Source organism: Phoenix dactylifera, chromosome 5 (genome assembly GCF_009389715.1).
Source record: "Phoenix dactylifera cultivar Barhee BC4 chromosome 5, palm_55x_up_171113_PBpolish2nd_filt_p, whole genome shotgun sequence".
Classification (NCBI taxonomy): Eukaryota; Viridiplantae; Streptophyta; class Magnoliopsida; order Arecales; family Arecaceae; genus Phoenix; species Phoenix dactylifera.
The window spans coordinates 8,144,898-8,165,171 of NC_052396.1; the positions used below are offsets into that span (position 1 = coordinate 8,144,898).

Sequence of the window (20,274 nt, forward strand, 5' to 3'; positions counted from 1 at the left end):
ATGGGTCTTCTAATGTTAATGACTCAAATATGTAAGTCTGATCCATAAGTGATAAAGAGTTATTTTACCTGTCTCCACAAAGATTAAACCTGATTGGATTCCCGCCCCTCCAAATAAGGGCAGGGCTATTTCAGCTTCAAATCCCAGACAAAGAAGTTAGACAAAATTGTGTTGGGATTTGAAGGGGAGGGTGCGAAATTTAGTTTTGAATGATGCTTCCTCCCAAGATTTTATGATGAAAATGTTCTATTAAAATATTAAACCGACGATGGGAATTCTTTTTATATATAAATATTTTTTCAGAATAAGAATGTTGGAAAACTTGGCCAAAGCTAGATGAGACTAGGATTTAAAACCGCCAGCATCGATTCTACAGCACAAGAAGCTGAGGCCGTCTCCCTTGGTTGTGTTTTCTCCAGCACAGCAGTGTGAGATCATCTCTGCCATCTCTGATAGCAAATCATGCATTTAGAAAGTAAATCTAAAAATATGATGAAACCGGCCAAGTTTGTACAGTGTCAATCAGATAATGAACTACAAACAATATTAACGAAAATGATACTAATTGCTGGACTTTGAACATAAATATAGAAAAACTAGTTATTAGTCCATGGAACTCCATGTCTGAGTTACAAGGCTGCACAGCTGCATATGAAATTCTAGACAGCAAATCCAGCGACAGATTGAAAGCTGTTAACAATGATTCATTTTTGGCAACATAAATTGTTGGTTCGAAAGTGTTTGGAAAGAAACATGAAAAATATTACTTCATCTTTGCTTCGGTGAAGAGAACATGTTTATTCACCCGTGGGTCGTACTTACGAAACTCAAGTTTCTCTGTGATTCTCCGAGGATTCTTTCGCTTAACGTAAAAGAATCCAGTTCCAGCAGCTGAAACCAGCCTGATGAAAATTGATCCACCCTTTGCTTTTCCCATATATGTTGATAAATGTATCTAGAAAAAGAAAGCAAACAAACATTTCAGTAAGTTTAAAAGTAACCAGCATTACAAAAATTATCAAAAACCAGGACAAATATGAAAATTTTCCATAAGTGTAAAAGTAACTGACAGAAGGGCCATTCCTTGGTGCAATAGTAAAGGCTCAGGCTGATAAGTGCAATGGCATGGATTCGAGTCCTGAGATAGCCATTTTGTGTAAAAAATTTCCAAAGATTAGGTCTGTCCTCAGTTCGTCCCTCCCAAGACCCCAGATTTTCGGAACATAACTGTTAAGTGCACATCTGTGCACATTTTTAGCACTCTTTTGTACCTAATTTTCTGAAGTTCTCCTGCATATAACTCTTAAAAAGATGTATTTCTTTATTTTGGTTCCTTGTTGTAATTGAAGGTCCTTCCAGGCCAAACCCACCTAAAACCTGGGTCACTCCCTATCTTTCCACTGCATCATCACGATTCATCCCTATTGTTATGGACAAAAGTTCATCTCAACCAATTGCGATCAGGCACATTTTAGCCATGGATCCCTTCTCTTTGCACCACTCTCACTTCATCACAAAAGAGAAGATCCTTTTAGCATCCAATCCCATAAATAATGACTGAAGTTGCATGGACGACTTGGGATAAACCTAGAAGAAAATGCTCAAAAATCCTTTATCGATAAATTGAGAAGAACTTAAGAGATTTGGTGTCAGACATGCATGGAGGCAAAATGTTTCTACATACTGGATTAAGACGGTGGAGAAGTTAAAGAAAATAAGATTGTTAAAAGTGACAAGAATAAATGACAAGGGATGATCAACCAATTAATTGACAAGAAAAGATTCAACTAATATTATTGTTTTCTGAGGGTGCGCTTGGCTATGTAAAAAGCACAAGAGGTTATGTATGTCTTGGATTTCAAAGAAAAAATGAAGCACCACAATGACATCCATCGTATCAAAATTGTTATTTTTAGAAGTCACCACAAAAACTCTAAACTGTAAAAAAAAAGTAGGGGTGATAATGTTAGATGTATGCCCTAGAAGCCAATCTGGCTGACACATTGTTAATTCTAGGACATAATTTTGTACTTGACTATTTATTATTGAATAAATAAAAGACATCTTTTTCATTCATATTGTTTATGTGTCTATGAATCGTCCAATAATTAATAAGATGATGATGCATATTCTTAAGAGTTAAAAATTTGAGCCATGCATCATTGGTGATTAATTTCTGAATGCTCCTGATTAATAGATCATCACGAGGACGGTGATCGATCCGATGAGATCAATGCACACATTGCTTTCCTTGTGGATGGACGAGACTCGAGTCTACGGTGTAGTGACACTGAAGTAATAGTGCATGTGCTTGTTAAAGAACAAGGATATTGAGCGTGACCAAGACAAGAAGTCACTTGGATGTCTATCTACTCGTCAGTGACTTGCTTGATGTTGCAGTAGTGTGACTGGTCCTTTGACCTGCGGTGCTTCGACTACTCACAGTGAGGTTATTGTAGTTTGACTGCACGTATACATGGTCTCTAAACATACGGGTCCATGCAGTGTAGATTGGCTGCAATAGGTTCACTGCAGGAGTAGAGTATGTACCTATATGGAATCTATCGACCTTAGTAAATAAGGAGAGATCCTATGTGATTTATAAGACTGAGTTCGTAAGACCTCGGTCGGGGCAGTAAAAACAGTGGAGAAAGAGTTTTCCACTCTCGAACTTAAGTCGAATAAATCTTGACATAGGACAGACGATGGGGTTTGACGAGTTGTCCATGACCTCCGTCCTGTAGGGATCCACGATAATAGGACAGTATCACACAATAACTGCACCTAGAGGTTCATCATTCCATTCTGCTGGGTAGCCACTACATGCTGTTAGGTGTCACTGGTGGATGGTGAGACTCACAGGGAATATCTCGATGGTCGATAAACCCTAATGAGTTGAGTTGAAATCGTTCCAACCCATTGAAAGGAGTTTTCAATGATATTGTGATAGAGATCGCAATATATCTCACTACCAGTCAGAATAGAACCTATGGGGTCACACACATTAGAGGCATTGACCGATCCGATGGTTGAATCGTGATTATGAATCACAAGTAATCAATTCGATTGATGATCAGTTGAAGAAGGAACAATGGAAATTAATTAATTGGACTTAAACACGAATCCTACTTGGAGTAGGATTCCGAAAGTCCTAATTGGATTAGGACTGGAAATCCTACTTGGACTAGGACTGAGAGTCCTACTTGAAGTAGGATTCCTACAATCCTAATTAGATTAGAATTTTGAATTCAATATGGATTCCTACTTAGAATAGGATTCCTATAAGTCCTAATTAGATTAGGACTTCGGCTTCAAATAAGAGTCCTAATTGGATTAGGACTAAAATTGAATAAGTCCTAATTGGATTAGAATTTCTTAAATCCTAATTAATTATTAATCTAATGAATTAACATGACCCCTAATTGGATTAAGATTGAAGAGTTCAATTGAGTCATAATTCATTTGAGTTCTAATTGGATTAGGACTAGCATTGATTAAACCCAAAATTGGTTCACCCTTGGTCTAAGCCTAATTAGATTAGGACTTAACCACATTAGGGCCTCCTAATCCCCCTTAGAGGAGGATTAGATTAACCAAGAAGGAGAGGCGCCCGCCCCTCCTCCTTTTCCTCCTCGGTGCGGCAACACAAGAGGGGCCGGCGCCCCACTTGGAAATTTGTCAAGGAGCTCCTAAAAGTTAGGAGCTCCACATCCTATTTAAAGGGAAGAGGGGGCAGCACCTAGGGCATTCAAGCCCTCTTGTTTTCAGCCGTGAGCCCCTCTCCCTTTCCCTTGGATCAGCCGCAAGCAAGGAGGAAGAACAAGGTGGTGTTGGCGGCCTCATCCTCTTCCCTTCCTTCATCCAACGTAAGGGGAAAAAAAGGCTGCAAGGTGCTTTGATTCTTCTTCAAGTTTCATCCTTCTTCTTCCTCCTCCCAAGCACAATCAAGGGTTGATCAAAAGGGAGAAGATCAGCCATCAAAACCAATCTCTACAAGAGAGCTAGCACTCCGGGGAGATTGAAGCGTTTGGATCGGTTTTCGCTTCGTGTGGATACTCGTAGAGGCTGGACATGTATGCGGCTTCAAGCGAGCCTTCTTCCAAAAATCACGATCATCAGTTTGTGGTGATCATCTACCCGCATAAGGTGAAGATCTGATCTTCCAAATAGTTTTAAAGTTTTTAATTCTAATCTAACTACGAACAGTTTTGAATAATGTTCATGAGATGAACGTTGATCCCGCGCATGCCAATTCCGCTGTCATCTGAATTTTTTTTAATTTTCTGCGGCATGGGCGGGTTTCCAACAGTGGTATCAGAGCCTAGGCTTCGTAGTTTAAGGTTAGAATTAATTATAAACGGGCATGTTAGATCTGAAATTTGAAAGGTTATGCATGCTGAAAATTTTCTGCATGCAGATTTTTTCAGGGTTGCTAATTTTTGCATGCTGTATTTTTATGTGATAAGTTGATGACTCTATTGCATTATTAATGAGATTACAAAGGTTTAGAATCATGTCTAGCATGATCAGAAACCCATGTCATAACGTAATCAATTAGATTTCAGATCTAAAAATTATAATTGCTGCATATGGTGATGATCATTGGATTCAAACCCTTTTGGTATCAAATGTAAAGTCCTGCGATGTGATCTGTAATGTCATGTAATTTTTCAGATACTTGCATTCATCTTATTTGATGTTTTGAGAGGCCTGCGTACCTCCTAAAAAGGGGATGCAATTTATTTTTATATATCTGGTTGTAATTCTGTGATGTAATGTATGTCAACGATCAAGTCAAAGACAGTACATGAGATGAACAACGATCTGAGCGGTTGATGACGATTGGATCAAGAGTTGATCAGGGATCGAATCAAGGAGGCTCAGGACCAATTCAAGAGTTGAAGACCAGCTGATCGATTGACGTGCATGTGCTTGTAATATGACCTAATTAGAATCCATGATCATCACCTATTTAAATTCTGCTTTTATTTATTGCTGCAATTATAACTGCCTGTGATGTGCTATTTGCATGTGATGCGAATGAGAGCGGAATAGATAGGTTTACATGTGATGCAAACTAGTAGAGCAATCCTAATGAGACCTAAACTAAAACCTCTTCAATCAAGTCGAAAGTGAACCAACATGAGCGAGTCATATTAGATTAATTGATCTAATTGGTGTCTAGGAAAGCATGAATGGTGGTTACTTAATTAGGACCTTACTCTATGAGTAAGGGGAGCCTCCTACCTGCTTACCTAGCCAATTGTTCGATTACCTCTTATGAAGAGCTCAAGTTGCAAACACTAAGACATGATTAATCAATATTAAGTCCATAGGTCTTCCATCGTAGTAGAGCTGCTAAGGTCTTTCTGGTGTTGACTTGTCTCGGCTGGACACAGTGGGCAAGTGGCATCAGGGGGCTGGACCTCTCTATAGACATGAGATGTTGTAGGGGTAAAGATGGGGTTGGGCACCAATAACTATTAGGTGAGGACCCAATGACGACTTTATTTCTACGGTTATACGGTGGGTCTGACTTAACTAAGGAATGAGACCAATAACTGTTAGGTGAGGTCTTCAAATAACTTAGAGACCAAGTAGCACTGCAACATGCTTGAGAAGCATTGTACAAGAGTTGTACACTCATCCATTTATGTGTCACCAATAACTGTTAGGTGAGGTGGCATATAAATCGGTGGGACCGCAGTACCCACTAGAAATCCTAGTCGTGTAGGATTTCTGTTTTCCTACCAGGAAAGTGTGAGAAATTCGAGAAAATAGTGGAATGTACATTTGTTCTAAAAGATCCTAGAACAAATTAGGATCAAGTACAAAAGTCTAACTATAATTTTTACTCTCTGCAGATCATAATGTCAGCTTCAAACCCTTTGACTCGTATTCTTGAGACTAACTGATTGACCGGTACTAATTACAGAGACTGTCTTAAACATCTCAAAATTATTTTGAGTTGCAAGAAAATAGGCTATGTACTCGACAATGATATCCCCACATTACCAGCACGTCCGACCGCTGATCAGCGTGCGACGCATAAAAAGTGGACAGACGATGACATTAGGGTCAAGTGCTATATCATGGCATCCATATCCAATGAACTCCAATGTCAGCATTAAAATATGAAGACTACTAGGGACATACTGGCACACCTGCAAGAATTGTATGGTGAGCAGAGTCGCACAGCTCATTTTGAAGTGTCTAAGAAGCTCTTCAAGGCAAAGATGCGCGAGGGGCAGTCTGTCCATGATCACGGTCTGACTATGATCAAGGACCTAGAGGAGCTTGAGAGCTCGGTATGAACATGCACAAGGAATTGCAAGTAGATCTGATCCTTCAATCCCTTCCTGATTCATTTGGACAATTTATAGTAAATTACCACATGAATAAGATTGAATGCACTAAGACTGAACTGTTAAACATGTTGGTAACTGCTGAGGGAGCCTTGAAATATTCAAGGGGCAATGTTCTTGCTGCTTAGTTGACTTCTGATTCCAAGAGAAAGTCTACTTGAAAGAAAAAGAAGCCAGCGAAGAAACAGAAGAAAGACAAGAAGCCAAAGAAGGAAGTTCAAAAGAAAAAGACTAATGACAAAGGAAAATGTTTCCACTGCAATGTCGATGGCCACTGGAAGGGAACTGCCCTTTATACCTCGAGAGCCTGAAGAACAAGAAGGCAGACATACCTTCAGAAGGTATGTTAGACTTGCTCGTAATTGAAACTAACCTTACGGTTTTCTCTACTTCGAGTTGGGTTATAGATTATGATTCTAGTGCTCATTTGTGCACTACTATACAGGATCTAAAAAAAAGTAGAAGGCTGACGGAATGTGCAGTAACCCTTCGGGTTGGCAACGGGGCAAAAGTTGCTGCTGTGGTTGTGGGCACTTATCCTCTGCGACTACCGTCTGATTTTAGTTTATTACTTAGAGACTGTTATTATGTACCTGCTGCTAGCAGAAATTTGATTTCTGTTTCATGTCTAGCACAGGAAGGTCATGTTTTTACATTTGACAAAAACTGTTGTTCTATTTATTTTCGAAATAAAATAGTCACACGTGGTTTTATGATTGACAGTTTCTAACATTTGCATATGGATGTATCTGTAAATGTGTCTGAGCAAGAAGTGAGTGCCAAAAGATCCAAGAGATTCAGGGATGAGATAAACCAAAAATATTTGTGGCACCTTAGGCTTGGCCATATTGGAGAGGACAGAATGAACAAAATGGATAAAGATGGGCTTCTCGGCTTATTGACTTCCGAGTCATATCCAGTTTGCGAGTCCTGTCTTCAAGGAAAAATGATTAGATTGCCCTTTGTAGGATATGGGGAGAGGACCACTGAAATACTTATCCTGGTACATACAGATGTGTGTGGCACATTCGATGTGCTAGCCAGAGGTCGTTATTCGTACTTCATTACCTTTACCGATGATTATTCACGGTATGGATATGTGTATCTTATGAGACACAAATCTGAATCTTTTGAAAAGTTCAAAGAGTTCAAAAACGAAGTAGAAAAACAAACTGAAAAATCCCTTAAGGCTCTTCGATCGGATCGAGGAGGAGAATACCTTAGTGAGGAATTTCGGGACTATCTCAAGGAGAATGACATAGTCTCATAATGGACTCCTCCGGAAACACCTCAACTCAACGAGGTGTCAGAGAGGAGAAATCAGACTCTATTAGATATGGTCCGATCCATGATGAGCTTCACTGATTTACCTATGTTTCTTTGGGGAGATGCCTTACTTACCGCAATTTATCTACTGAATAGAGTTCCCTCTTAATCCGTTCCTACCACACCATATGAGATATGGTATGGTAAGAAACCAAGTCTTGGTCATCTCAAGATTTGGGGATGTCCGACCCACGTCAAGCGACTACAGGCAGACAAGCTAGAGACTAGGACCATAAGTGCTCGTTTTATACGATATCCTAAAGAGTCATTAGATATAATTTTTACGTCTTAGAGGATCACAATGTGTCTGTGAGCCGACATGCCATCTTCTTGGAAAAACAATTTATCCTTGATAGAGGCAGTGGGAGAAAAATTGAGCTTGAAGAGAAAGTCTCTGAAAAGCAACGAGTCATGGATCCTATAGAACTCATTCATACAGAGCCAGTACACGTTGTTCCTCCACCTCGCAGATCTAGTAGGGTCTCCCATTCTCCTGATAGATACTTAGGTATGCTTGAAGAGGATACTAAGTAAATGTTCCTCATGTGAGATAGGGAACATATAAAGGATCCCAAAACCTACAACGAGGCAATATCAGATATCGATTCCGAGAAATGGCTGGAAGCTATGAAGTCGGAGTTTGACTCCATGCATTCCAACCAAGTCTGTACTTTAGTAGATCCATCAGAAGGTATCGTACCTATTGGATGCAAATGGATCTACAAAAGGAAGATAGGTTCGGATGGAAAGGTAGAGACCTATAAGACAAAGCTAATAGCGAAAGGATATAGTCAACGCGAAGGCATTGACTATCAGGAGACCTTTTCACCTGTAGCCATGCTGAAATCCATCCGAACATTGCTTGCCATTGCAGCATTTCATGATTATGAAATTTGGCAGATGGACGTGAAAACGGCTTTCCTAAATGGATATCTTGATGAAAATATCTATATGGAACAGCCTTTGGGTTTCACTTCCAATGATGGAGATCACAAGGTCTGCAAGCTGCAAAGGTCCATTTATGGACTAAAGCAAGCATCTCGGAGTTGAAACACTCGTTTCAAAGATGCAATCAAAATATTTGATTTCATCAAGAACGAAGAGGAACCGTATGTTTACAAGAAGGTTAGTGGGAGTGCTGTCGTATTTCTCGTATTGTACGTGGACGACATTCTCTTGATAGGGAATGATATTCCCATGCTAACCTCGGTTAAGGTCTGGTTATCAAAAAAATTCTCCATGAAAGACTTTGGGGAAGCATCCTATATTTTGGGGATAAAGGTCTATAGAGATAGATCTAAAAGGATGCTTGGCCTATCACAGAAGATGTACATAGAGGAAGTGCTGAAAAGATTCAACATGGAAAACTTCAAAAGGGGTCTCTTACCCCTTAGGCATGGAATTCATCTTTCCAAGAAGATGTGCCCCAACACATCTGAAGAGATTCAACGCATTAGCAAGATCCCTTATGCATCGGCAATAGGGAGCCTCATGTATGCCATGCTGTGTACACGACCTGATATAGCCCTTGCTGTGAGTGTCACAAGCAGATATCAGCCGAATCCAGGTGAAGAGCACTGAACATCTGTGAAGAATATTCTTAATTACTTAAGAAGAACTAAAGATTTATTCTTGGTCTATGGATGAACATCAGAATTAAAGATAGAAGGGTACACAGATTCAGACTTCATGAATGATATCGATGATAAAAAGTCTACATCTGGATATGTGTTCTTGTGCAATGGTGGTACGGTGAATTGGAAAAGTTCTAAACAACCGATCGTTGCTGATTCTACTATGTAAGCTGAATATATCGCCGCCTCTGAAGCTGCTAAGGAAGGCTTCTGGTTCAAAAAATTCGTTGCGGAATTGGATGTGATGTCATCAGATGCCATAACACTCTACTGCGATAATAATGTCGCCATAGCTCTTGCTAAGGAGCCAAGGTCTCATCAGAAGTCCAAGCATATAGAGCGGCACTTCCACCTCATACGCGACTATGTTGAGAAGAAGTATGTCGAGATGCAGAGAGTAGACTCCGCGGATAACGTGGCGGACCCGTTCACTAAGCAGCCGAGTCAGCAAAAGATTGAAGCCCATCTTGAGAATATGGAACTTAAATATATGACTGATTGGCTTTAGTGCAAGTGGAAGATTGTTATATGTATGCCCTAGAAGCCAATCTGGCTGACACATTGTTAATTCTAGGACATAATTTTGTACTTGATTATTTATTATTGAATAAATAAAAGACATCTTTTTCATTCATATTGTTTATATGTCTACGAATCGTCCAAGAATTAATAAAATGATGATGCATATTCTTAAGAGTTAAGAATTTGAGCCATGCATCATTGGTGATTAATTTCTAAATGCTCCTGATCAATGGATCATCACGAGGACAGTGATCGATTCGATGAGATCAGTGCACACATTGCTTTTCTTTGTGGATGGACGAGACTCGAGTCCACGGTGTAGCGACACTGAAGTAATAGTGCAGGTGCTTGTTAAAGAACAAGGGTACTGAGCGTGACCAAGACAAGAAGTCACTTGGATGTCTATCCACTCATCAGTAACTTGCTTGATGTTGCAGTAGTGTGACTGGTCCTTTGATCTGCGATGCTTTGGCTACTTACAGTGAGATTATTGTAATTTGACTGTACGTATACATGGTCTATAGACATACGGGTCCATGCAGTGTAGATTGGCTGCAATAGGTTCACTGTAGGAGTAGGGTATGCACCTATATGAAATCTATCAACCTTGGTAGATAAGGAGAGATCCTAGGTGATTTATAAGACTAAGTTCGTAAGACCTCGGCCGGGGCAATAAAAACAGTGGAGAAAGAGTTTTCCACTCTCGAACTTAAGTCGAATAAATCTTGACATTGAACAGACGATGGGGTTTGACGAGTTGTCCATAACCTCCGTCCTGTAGAGATCCATGATAGTAGGACTGTATCACACAATAACTGCATCTAGAGGTTCATCATTCCATTCTGCTGGGTAGCCACTACATGCTGCTAGGTGTCACTGGTGGATAGTGAGACTCGCAGGGAATATCTCGATGGTCGATAAACCCTAATGAGTTGAGTTGGAATCGTTTCAACCCATTAAAAAGAGTTTTCAATGATAATGTGATAGAGATCGCAATATATCTCACTACCAGTCAGAATAGAACCTATGGGGTCACACACATTAGAGGCATTGACCGATCCGATGGTTGAATCGTGATTATGAATCACAAGTAATCAATTCGATTAATTATCAGTTGAAGAAGGAACAATGGGAATTAATTAATTGGACTTAAACACAAATCCTACTTGGAGTAGGATTCCGGAAGTCCTAATTGGATTAGGACTGGGAATCCTACTTGGACTAGGACTGGGAGTCCTACTTGGAGTAGGATTTTGATTCAATATGGATTCCTACTTAGAATAGGATTCCTAGAAGTCCTAATTAGATTAGGACTTCGGATTCAAATAAGAGTCCTAATTAGAATAGGATTTTCCTCCTTGGTGCGGCAACACAAGAGGGGCCGGCGCCCCTCTTGGAAATTTGTCAAGGAGCTCCTAAAAGTTAGGAGCTCCACATCCTATTTAAAGGGAAGAGGGGGCAGCACCTAGGGCATTCAAGCCCTCTTGTTTTCAGCCGTGAGCCCCTCTCCCTTTCCCTTGGATCAGCTGCAAGCAAGGAGGAAGAACAAGGTGGTGTTGGCGGCCTCATCCTCTTCCCTTCCTTCATCCAACATAAAGGGAAGAAAAAGGCTGCAAGGTGCTTTGATTCTTCTTCAAGTTTCATCCTTCTTCTTCCTCCTCCCAGGCACAATCAAGGGTTGATCAAAAAAGAGGAGATCAGCCATCAAAACCAATCTCTGCAAGGGAGCTAGCACCCCGGGGAGATTGAAGCGTTTGGATCGATTTTTGCTTCGTGTGGATACCCGTAGAGGCCGGACACGTGTGCGGCTTCAAGTGAGCCTTCTTCCAAAAACCACGATCATCAGTTTGCGGTGATCATCTACCTGCACAAGGTGAAGATCTGATCTTCCAAATAGTTTTAAAGTTTTTAATCCTAATCTAACTACGAACGGTTTTGAATAATGTTCATGAGATGAACGTTGATCCCGCGCATGCCAATTCCGATGCCATCTGAACTTTTTTAATTTTCTGCGGCATGGGCGGGTTTCCAACCGATAAGAGATGAGAGTACAGATTAATTTACAGATCAAATCTCAAATTGTTCAAGTGACAATAGAAATGATGACCCAATCAAATTGTTTTCATGTTCATTTCGCCTATTCCCAACAGCTATGAAACTAATTCTTAATAATGATATTTATCCCTGTTCATGGCTGAAAACACTATTCATACGAACAGTGTTTGAGATGAAACTGTTCATATGAATAGTGTTATGTAAAAACACTGTTCATATGAACAGTGTTATAGAAATGTTTTTTGATGTTCACTGCTCTTCTTCCTCCCAGCAGCTCTTTCGCCCGTTCCAGCCGCGTCCAAGCTTCCCGAATCCCGCGTCCGAGTATCATGCAGCGCTCTTCAGCCTCCCACGTCCATTCCGAGTCGTGATCCCAGCCTTCAGTGTCCATCCCGTGATGCACTCCCGCCTCTCAGCATCCTGTGGCCCAAAGAAGGAAATCCACGAAGCATCCAGCGTCCCAGCTCCATTCCAGATCAGCTCCCCGCGTCATCCTCTTTCGTTTCTCACCATCAAGGAGCCGTCCAGATCAGCCATCCACGATGCTTCCGAAGCTCGTGATTCGGCCATCTTGTCTTCAGCCCTCCAAGTTCCCAGCATCTTGCGATGCATCCAAAGATTCCGCCCCAGCCACCCGCTCCGCTCCGTGTTCCAGCAATCGGATCCCCCAAGCACCGCGCATGATCATCCGCACCGAATCTCTTCTGTGATCAACTTCCTCCCAGCGATCCTGCAGCCAGATTTCGGAGACCCAATCCCATCGATCCAGTCAATCACGCGTGCGTTCCTCCAATTGATCACGCGTCCGTTCCCCCTCCTCCCCATGTGCTCGTTGGCTGATGTTTTGTGGGGATCCATATAAGAGGGCCATCGGCAGAAAGAGGAGGGCGAAGACCGGGAGCTCACATTCGGAAAAAGAACAGAGCCATGCTCTGTTTTTGAAAGAAAGAAAAAAAAAAGGCATGGGTTCCACCGAGAGGGAGAAGTTCCGTGTTTGATTTTTTTTTATTCTTTATTTGCTTTTTATTCGCCGAAAAAAGAAGCATTAGGCTTCATCTTCATTTTTACTTTTGTAATCATTTCTTTTTATGAAATCTACCATTTTTCTTTTATGCAATCCGTGTCTAAGTTTTAATTTAATATTCTACAATTTATTTTATGCATTCTGGAATTCTTATTTTAATTGTAAAAACTCTCTTTCTTTTCTTTGTTTATTTTTTAGAAAAATAGCTCTGCTTGGTTAGAGATTAATCGAATATCCTCAATGAATTGTTTTTTTAAAAAAATAAACCTTAATGGAGTTTTTATTCTCTATTTGTGTACTCCAATCGCCTCCCTGTGGATCGACCTCCTACAACCACTATTCATCGAATAGAGGATGGTAAGAGTAAATACAAAAATATTTGTTTGTTGGTTAAGATCTTGACAACAATATCTTTTTTAAGTCATCCTCAGGTCTACAAGAAAGCTGACAATAATAACTAGGTAATGGCCATCTTTTTTCCAACTAACTTGCAGAATTAAAATAGAAGATACAATGGCTGAAACATTTGCATGCAAATTCATGAGAGCAAACTACCAAGAATGGGAAAGGTAAAATTATTTGACATTCTATAATTGATTCAGCAATTGAAGACTGTTTTTTTTTAGAAAATTAGTTTCATAAAAATAATTTAAGAATTTATGACTATGCTTATAAGTTCTCTGTGAGGCATCCGTGCAATATTCATGCTATCCAACTATCACCTTTTGTCACTGAAATTAGTAGCCAGGCAATCAACACCAAATAAATGGTCCTTCTCACTAAATTGATTCCATATTCTTGTGTTGCCACTATAGTAGGAGGAATTGGTGTGATATGTAAATACTAGTACATGGAAAATTAGATATTTCAGCGATTTCGTACACTCAATGTGAAGCAATATGCATAGATATGCATGCACTTTTTTAGATTTACAATGTCTAGAGTTGTCAAGTAAGAGCTAACAGATGAAAAAATCGAACCAAAATAGGTAGTTGAAAATTTTATATGTCAGAAGAATATATTATCACTTAAGTGGTGACCTAAATGACCTGTGAACTAGCAATTAGAGGGGGCATCAACAAATACAGACTAGAAACAACTATTTTGAATGTGAAGTGGGAATTAAGACAGGAAGATTATATCATGAACAGGTGGACGAACTTAAAAGATAAACATAGTTCTGCATGGATTGAATATGATGCAAATAGAACAAGCAACGCACTGGATCCAATATTACTGGAAATGTCTTGCCCAGGCAACAATTGAAAATTAAGTTTTTCTCTTTTTTTTTTGAAGTTTCATTTTATGGTTTTTCCATGATATCTGAATCCAGTTGGGAACAGGCACCAGACTATGACAGAGTTTGCTTAAATTGGTTTTGCAAAATCTCGTTGGGTTCAGGATTTACTAATTGATTAAAACTGTGCTCTTGAATTCAACCAAATTTTAGCCTTCCAAGAGTGATAAATAAGACCTGAGCACTCATTTATGTTGTACAATAAAACTAATATTTTTTTAGGTAGCGAAGATATAAGGAATTTATTTTGAAGAAAACCTTTTCAATGTGTTAAGACTCTTCCAGTTTGAAAGAGTTAACAGGGTCTAAGTGATGTAGCAAAAAAAAGATAAGTATGGGATATTTTATAGTGTTGTTAGTTAACAAGTTTGTGAAAAAATTTAGAATCAGACTACCTTCCTAGGGAGTCAACCTTCCTGGGGAGTCAAGATTTGCTTGTTTTTGTACAGTGCTCAAGCATAATGGTCTTCTTAAGTAGATGCATGACTCCCCCCTTGAATTACTATGAGATAGTAAATACAGATTTAAATTAGGTTTGTTGTCAAATTGGATTACACAACTGAATTTAGTATGATAAAATAAATCAAGGGTTGATTCCGAGTATTGTGCCACAAGGTTGCTGGATCAAAAGAAGGGGTATATATTAAGCATCAGGCCAACTTTTCAGATCCCAAGATTGGATCTGTCCGCAAATCACAGAGTATAACAATGATACTCTACAATAAAGACTAATGTTATTTAGCATGCAGGCAGGATACACATAAATACAATTAAACCTACCAAAAGTCAATTATTCTTGTTTGTGCTTATTCACTCTCAAATGCTCCTTCCCTGAAATTTTTCGCTAGGTAGAGGTGCTGGAATCACAAGCGAGACAAAAGAAACATTTGGATTAACGATCAGTCCGGAAGATAAGAGGCTTCAAGTTCTGCCAGTGAAGATAATAGGTTTTTGTTCTCCATCACAATATTAAGATTATAAGCATTAATCATGAGATGCTTCTCTCAAGTTTTGAGAGATAACCAGCAACTTTAATGCATGTCTTCTATGTCAATGCACATAGGTTGTAAATTAACTTTTCATGACATCCTCTGCATAAGAATCCTCAGAACTCTCAACATAAATAAAAGCATGTACAGAAGATATGGCTAAAAAGATCTTAGTTGCCCAAATCTTGGGTAAGAAATGAATCCATAACCGATTTAACCTTCTCTTCAAGATTCCCAACCTCTTCAATGATCTTAATACTTCAACCCCCACTTATTTTTTTTTTTTTTGAAAATACTTGAGACTTAAAGGACCTCAATTTGATAAAGCAGATTTGTTCTGATACTAATATAGCAGAAAGAGACAAGAATTGAAGAAGAAGAATGTAAATATGGGAATCTCTCGAGCATGCAAAATTTAACCATTAAACGGTAAAAGAGATTAAATAAATAAATATTTAGTTATCAATTCTCCATAACTCAGAAGAATGGAGAGCCAACGTTAAAAAGAAAATTGTTATAAACTTTATTCCTCTTCTTTCATATTTCTCCTTTGTTCTACATGACTTAACTGTTCTTAGACTACAAAACCATTTTTGGCCTTAGATATATTTGTGATACGTAAATAGACTGAGATTATTAACAACAGAATAATGATTTTAATATATAAATGTGTGCTTGTATGCATCAAGCAATGGTTAGATGGCTATAAAATATATATGGGTATTAATCATCTGAGATAATGGGGATATTTTTTGTGTGGTTAACTGACTGCATGTATGGTGCACGTACAGTCCAAATAAATGCAGCCCAACTTATAGCTCCGTGTTTTCCTTGATGGAAGGGATGACATCTTGTACTAGGGCTTTGAGAATTAATTAAGGCCACAACCACTCAGTGGTCAAATAGCCTAGGCAGCCCTAGGTGATGGAGCCTTCTATATCCCAGGAGCAGCCCAAGCGATTAGGCAAGTGCCTAAACAATTTTTACAAAAAAAATTATACCTTCACATATTTCAATTAATGATTATAACTTGCATTATTCTCAGTGAAGTATCCATATTGCATGACCAAAAGATACATTGGCAACAATTAACACATGAACTCGACTTAAAATGTAATATATTAGTAAACATTATTTGATCTAAACTTGAAAAAACAAGTATAGAGCCCCACTTTAATATTACACAAACCACTTTAATGCGTCCCAAGCATAGTTATAAGTATTTACAATGCCATCACAATGAGTTTATATTAACGAAATGAAAGAACTCATTTCTAATTCCCACAAACTTTTTGCTATTTACAGACTTAAAAAAAGGAATAAGAACTCCAAGAACACCATAAAGATGCATGCCATATTCCATCATTATATAGGGATCCTAGGATAGAGATATGTATTGCTCCACAAATCAATCAGAATATATTTTCTTAAAAAATTGTGGAATAATGTTCAGATATTTCTTCTGCACCGTCTTATCGTTTTCTATAACATATGAAAATTTTAAAGAAATCTAGATCTAACTTGAAAAATTCTATACGAAAAACATTGGAAATTGATTTTTTTTTTAATCTCATATCGTAATATTTTCTATATCCAGATTTTTACTTTTGGCTTTTGGATTTTCTTTGAGAACTTTTTTCCTTGTCTCCCCCAGGAATTTAATTCATTCTCATCAGCTTTGCTATTTTGGTTACTCACAAGATTTTGCTAATGCAACTCCAACTTGTCATATAAAAGCATCTTGAAACAAAGATATTATCAAGAAAAATATTTTTTTCTAACGGCAAGATATGCAGGTCCAATTAGGGGCCGGGTTCCAAAAAGAAAGACTGCAGATTTCATTTTGCACAACACAATCATAATTCAAGTAGCACTTGATTTCCGGAGCCTTAAAATTTACTATTTGAAAAACCAGACAGTAAATATACACCATTATGTTCTATCAGCAAGTAAAATGTTGAGATCAAGGTTCGCTGTACCGAGCGTACGGTACCGTACCGACACTCGGTACGCCTATACTAGTGCGGCACCGGTATGGGGTTCGGTACCGGTACGGCGAACCTTGGTTGAGATACTATCATATGCTAATTCCAAATGAACAAACCAGAAAGAAAACAACAATCACGCCATATGCGACACTAACTCATTTTACGGGTGCCAAGTGGAAGATCTAACTCCTAATTAAAAAGGAATTTAAGCCCCCCCCCCCCCCAAAAAAAAAAAAAAAAAACTGAAATAACATCGTTCTCTTTAAAAAAATTCAGGAAAATGCATATACATAGGCACGCTGGTTCTTCTGATAGCGTATACAAACTTACGTACAAGCAATCATTAAGCAACACAAGATATTTTCAATCAAAAAGAAAAATTAAGATGTACAGAAAGCAACGATTATATCATTCAACAGAACTCCCATCCAAACAATGATTCCCCGCAAAACAACCCTACTAATTGCAGAACGTAACACAAAAAAGAGCAGCCTTTTACTATTTCTTAAACCATAGAAGAAGCTAAGCGCTGCCCTATGGAACACTCATTAAAGCTGCTCTCTTCGATACACAGGGAAGAAATCAGAGGATTAGCTCTTCGCAGACCAAAGACAAGAGCTTTATCATGCAATCCCAATTCAAAACGCAGGATTTCAATCAGAACCTTTATAAATCAATAGTAAAGTGTACCAATAACTACTATAAATGCTTAGAAACAAAGGGAGAAAATAGAAACCTAAATTACTAAACCACGAGGTCAAGATTCCAACCGGAACGAGAACGAAGAAGAGAACTAATCATGATTCGAAGAATAAAAGAGATGGAGACCAAGGAGGCGTACCTGACTTCGGCTAGCGTTTTAGGGGCTCTACGAGTTGCGACCAGCGACAGCTTCTTCTGGAGTGGAGTCGACCGCGAGGCGCGGAGCTCTTCGGCGAGATTTATATGTAGGGCTGAGCTTCCCTCGATTTCTATTTGGTTAGCCTTGGCCGGAGAGAGTCGGGCTTGAATCACTCGGGTTGGGGCTCGAGCCGATCTGTCTTTGACTCGCGAGCAAGATTCGCAAACCCATGATCGATCCCCCGTATGCGCTGAACCGAAAACCGATCTTGTAAATAGCGACGGGTACCACGTTATGTCATCTAAAATCTTGTACACCCATGATCTTCGAGTGGGTTGGGTCTTTTCATCTCCGAAGTATATTTTCCTAGGCATCTCTAGGATTGGCTATTCGAAAAAATTCGAATGGGCTCGATCTTCGAGAGGTCGGTGCCTCCATTCATCTCTGGATTGGGATTTGGGAGGGATCTCTAGAGAAATCAATTTAGAGAATCCCCGGGGTGTCTCCTTTATTGGGGCTTGGGCGTCTCTGGGTTATCCCAAGTCGAGTATAATTGGCACAAGTTGTCCGATCTGAAAAATAAACACAACAAGAGGATTTTTATAGAAAATAAGTTCAGACTTCAACGAGCCTTACTAATAACATGCGCAAAGGTGGTTGTATTCCTAAGCCCATGGGATCGGAGCGCTATCGAGGTCTCCTAACCTATACATTGAAGATCCTCAATTACCAGATTCCGAGATTCTTCAAAGACTTGAGTCTCGTAATGAGCGCCTTGCACTTAGCTTCGTTACTCAGGGCAGAGGATTCGAACCGGGGGGCATACTCCGCTAGGGTCAATGAGCATGGGACTAGCTTTGCTGCCCCCCGGCTCGAAGACCTATCCACATGCACGATTTATGGCGCCAATGTGGTCATCTTTCTTGAGGAGTTCGGCTGTTCGAGACACATGGGGGTCTCGGCAAGTCCGCCTACGATGGTTTTAATGATGCCTGCTGTCGGGCGATTGTCAATCGGCTCTGGAGGTGGCAAACCAGAGGAGGAAGCAGATGCTTTTTGGTCATGCCGAGCATGAACATGTCGAGCATGAGCGCCTCAATCTCATCTCTAAGCTGGAGACACTTCTCGGTTTCGTGGTCGTGGTCTCGATGGAAGCGAAAATACTTCTTTTAGCTTATTTTGGTCACTAGGCCTTCATCGGATATGGAGGGCACATGTAGCCTCGGCCCTTGATCTTCATGAGTATTTGGGCTCTCAGGGCGGTGAGAGGAGCATACCTCTCAAATTGTTGAGGAGGGCTCTTGGGTTGCCATGGGTCTTTCTCGTATTGAGGTGAGACACTTCGGCGCTCCCTTATCCCTTGTGATCCCCCTTTGGGGGGTCTTCAATCTGCAGACTCGTAGTGGAAGGCCACGGCTTCCTCAACATTGGCATATTTGTCAGTTCGTGCCAATATTTCTATAAAGTCATTGGGAAAGCGCTTTTTTTTGGAAAAAGAAGAAGCTCGACGACCATAAGCGGCTCTTCATCACAGACATCGCGACCTACTGGTCCAAGTTGTGCAACTCCAATGTACCGTATTGAAGCGGCCGACGTATTCTTTAAGGGATTCCCTCTCCCTCTGCTTGATATTCAGCAGCGCGTTCGAGCCACGACGTCATTTTCGACTGGAGACCAAGTGCACCGCAAAGAAGCGGGCGAGCTGCCTGAAGGAATGGATAGATTCGGGCCGAAGCCCGGATAACCAGAATCGAGCCTCTTTGCGAAGGATCATAGGAAACGCCTTGCAAAGTATGACATCGGGGCTTTGTGCAGCATAATGAGAGCTTTGAAGCTTTCAAGGTGGTTCAAGGGATCTGATGTGCCATCGTACGGTGCCACCCGTGGCATCTTGAACTGAGGGGGGATCGACTCCTCCATGATCTGCCCAAAAAAGAGGGTTTCGAGGAGAAGTTGAGGACGTTGCTCGCTCTCGAAGCCTGCCCTTTGAGGGCCTGAATCTGGCGGTCTATTTTCTTGATCCTCCTATCGAGGTTGACACTTCGGTGAGGAGAGGATTTCACGGGACGAACGTGCGAGAGGCTCTGGATGGAGTCTCTGCCAGAATGGGGGCTTGGAGTGCGTCATCTCCCCTTCCAATCGGGGTCGCTCCGTCGGGTGTGCCGACTTTGATGCGACCGCTTGGGATCCCGGTCCTAAGAGTACTAGTTGTCATGGGGCACGGGGTATGTCG

The 20,274-nt window shown here is 40.2% G+C and overlaps 1 protein-coding gene across 1 annotated transcript in view; it reads right to left on the bottom strand.

Moving 5' to 3' along the window:
- Positions 1-546: 546 nt before the first annotated feature.
- Positions 547-20,274, bottom strand: part of LOC103698463 (50S ribosomal protein L33-like) — a 59,701-nt gene continuing 39,973 nt past the window's right edge. Inside the window, exons 7-8 of the mRNA XM_039126727.1 lie at positions 15,004-15,080; positions 547-955 (exon numbers count right to left, since the gene is read on the bottom strand). Of these exons, the coding sequence (XP_038982655.1) occupies positions 764-937 (174 nt within the window). The 5' untranslated portion in view covers positions 938-955; positions 15,004-15,080 and the 3' untranslated portion in view covers positions 547-763. The remainder of the gene's footprint in view (positions 956-15,003; positions 15,081-20,274) is intronic.